The sequence below is a fragment of the Sceloporus undulatus genome, chromosome 2 (genome assembly GCF_019175285.1).
Source record: "Sceloporus undulatus isolate JIND9_A2432 ecotype Alabama chromosome 2, SceUnd_v1.1, whole genome shotgun sequence".
Classification (NCBI taxonomy): Eukaryota; Metazoa; Chordata; class Lepidosauria; order Squamata; family Phrynosomatidae; genus Sceloporus; species Sceloporus undulatus.
In genome coordinates, this window is record NC_056523.1 from 159,652,303 (window position 1) to 159,654,545 (window position 2,243).

The 2,243-nt window shown below is 45.3% G+C and overlaps 1 protein-coding gene across 1 annotated transcript in view; it reads right to left on the bottom strand.

Moving 5' to 3' along the window:
• Positions 1-968: 968 nt before the first annotated feature.
• Positions 969-2,243, bottom strand: part of C1QL4 (complement C1q like 4) — a 28,274-nt gene continuing 26,999 nt past the window's right edge. Inside the window, exon 2 of the mRNA XM_042454609.1 lies at positions 969-1,243. Within this exon, the coding sequence (XP_042310543.1) occupies positions 1,064-1,243 (180 nt within the window). The 3' untranslated portion in view covers positions 969-1,063. The remainder of the gene's footprint in view (positions 1,244-2,243) is intronic.

A 2,243-nucleotide genomic window follows, 5' to 3' on the forward strand; every position in this document is an offset into this window, starting at 1 on the left:
GAATTATTGTAGTTGTGTTGCGGGAGAGGACACACAAATTCCTGCACAGGATGGAAGTGGGTAAATGAATGCCCACTCAAACTATCTCTCATTTGATCCTGCTTTTTCCACTTTCCAGTCGGAAAGGGACTGACTTTTTGCACTGAATAAAAAGGCCAGCGGCTTTTTCTGCAGGATAAATTTATTATCCACATAGTTACCTTTCCAACTGACATCTGTTCAGTGGGAAAAAACTGTATCTGTGTGTGTATGGGATATCTTGAACAAGTACATTGTATTTGTGTGTTGGGTTGGAAGAAAGAGATGAACGCACAAGGTCCAAAAAATGAACTCCAGCCCACTTAGCCAAGAAGCTCACTGGATGACCTTGGGCCTGTCACTATCTCTCACTGTCACAAACTACCTCACAGGGTTGTTGTGAAGATAAAATGAGGCTGGAGGGAGAGATCACACAAGCCACCCTGAGCTTGCTGGAAGGAAGATACTGCATGAAATGTAATAAATAAAATATTTCTTGTGAATGTTGATAGCAGAGGGGTACTAATGGAGCTGTCCTTCTTTAGCTCTAGGTTGCCTTAGAGCTATCCAGGGAAGAGGGATGACATAGAAATAGAATCCCACACCCAGTTTGCCATGGGTTTGGACCCCATACTGCATTCATTGCCCTTCCCTTCAAAAGAGGCATACCCAAAACCTGGATTTTGCCTCTTCTCAAGACCATTGCTTCTACTGACCAGGGCCCCACCCATGATGATATTAGATTACCCTGAGTCCACCCCCTCCCTGGTTTCCCCATGCACCATAAATCCCTTAATTCACCCACCCTCCTAGCACTGTTATTGACCCAAGAAGAGAGGGCAGCAGAATAGCCACCTCCTCAGAGTTATGTTTTTTCCTGTTCCAGCCTCCAAGGATTGGAAGTGGCAGAAGGGACCCCCACCCCAAGGATCCAGGGAGGTGGAAAAGCCAAGGAGAAGAAAAGCTGACCTAGGGGGGAAAGAGTGTTTTGGGTAGGCAGAATGGGAGTTGGGGGGCAGAAATAGGGAGCCAGGTGGAAGAAGGCTCAATCTGGGTAGATGATGAATCCTGAGAAGGTGCTGTACTTGTTGGTATTGCCCCCATGCACCTTCCCTCCATCCAGCTTGATGAAGACTTCATCGCCGACATCCAGGTGGAGGATCACACTGTTGCTGGCGTAGTCATAGTTCTGATCAGCATCCTGTGCAATGGCACTGGCACGGACCTGGGAGTAAGAAAAGGAGGTCAACAAGCAGTGGAGAAAGAGAACACAAACCAATGGATTCAGATTACAAGAAAAGAGATTGCACCTATCATTAGGAAAAACCTTTTCACTGTAAAAGCTTTTTGATGGTGGAATAGATTGTTTGTGTGGGTGATTAACTCTCCATCTTTAAACAGAGGATGGATGGGCATCTTTCAAAAGTGCTTTAGCTGTATATGGGACTTGGGGGAATTGTTATCCAGTGGTTCTGGTTTTTCTTGGAGGGGCGAATTCAGATGGTGGTGCTGTATGACTGCATTGGTCTGCAGGGCCCCACAGGGTTCTCTTTTGTCCCCCATGCTGTTAAACATCTACATGAAACCATTGGGAGAGGTCATTCAGAAGTTTGGGGTATAGTGTCACCAGTATACTAATGACACCCAACTCTATCCTTTTCATCTGATTCTAAGGAAACTATAGTTTTTTGTGGGTTTTTGGGGCTATGTGGCCATGCTCTAGCAGAGTTTCTTCCTGATGTTTTGCCAGCATCTGTGGCTGGCACCTTCAGAGAAAAGCCTTCGACTTCTAAGGAAACTGTTTCAGTACTGAACCAGTGTTTGTAGTTAGTAAAGGACTGGATGAAGGCAAACAAATGGAAATGTAGTCCAGACAAGACAGAAGTGTTCCTGGTCAACAGAAAGGCAGATCAGGAAATAGGGCCTTTGTTGTGCTAGATGGGTTTACGTGCCCCCTGAAATTTCAGGTTTGCAGCTTGAGTGTTCTCTTAGACTCTACTCTACATGGGGCTGCCTTTGGAAACTGGAAACTTCAGCAGGTTCAAAACACAGCAGCCAGAATACTGACTGGGATCAGTTATAGAGAGCATATAATTCCCTTGTTGAAAAAACTTCACTGGCTACTAGGTCATTTCTGGGCACAGTTCAAACTGCTGGTCATGAGTAGTGATTGGAGAAACCCATGTTTTTCTTCTCGGTCAGAGAAACTTTGAGGAGAATTTTTT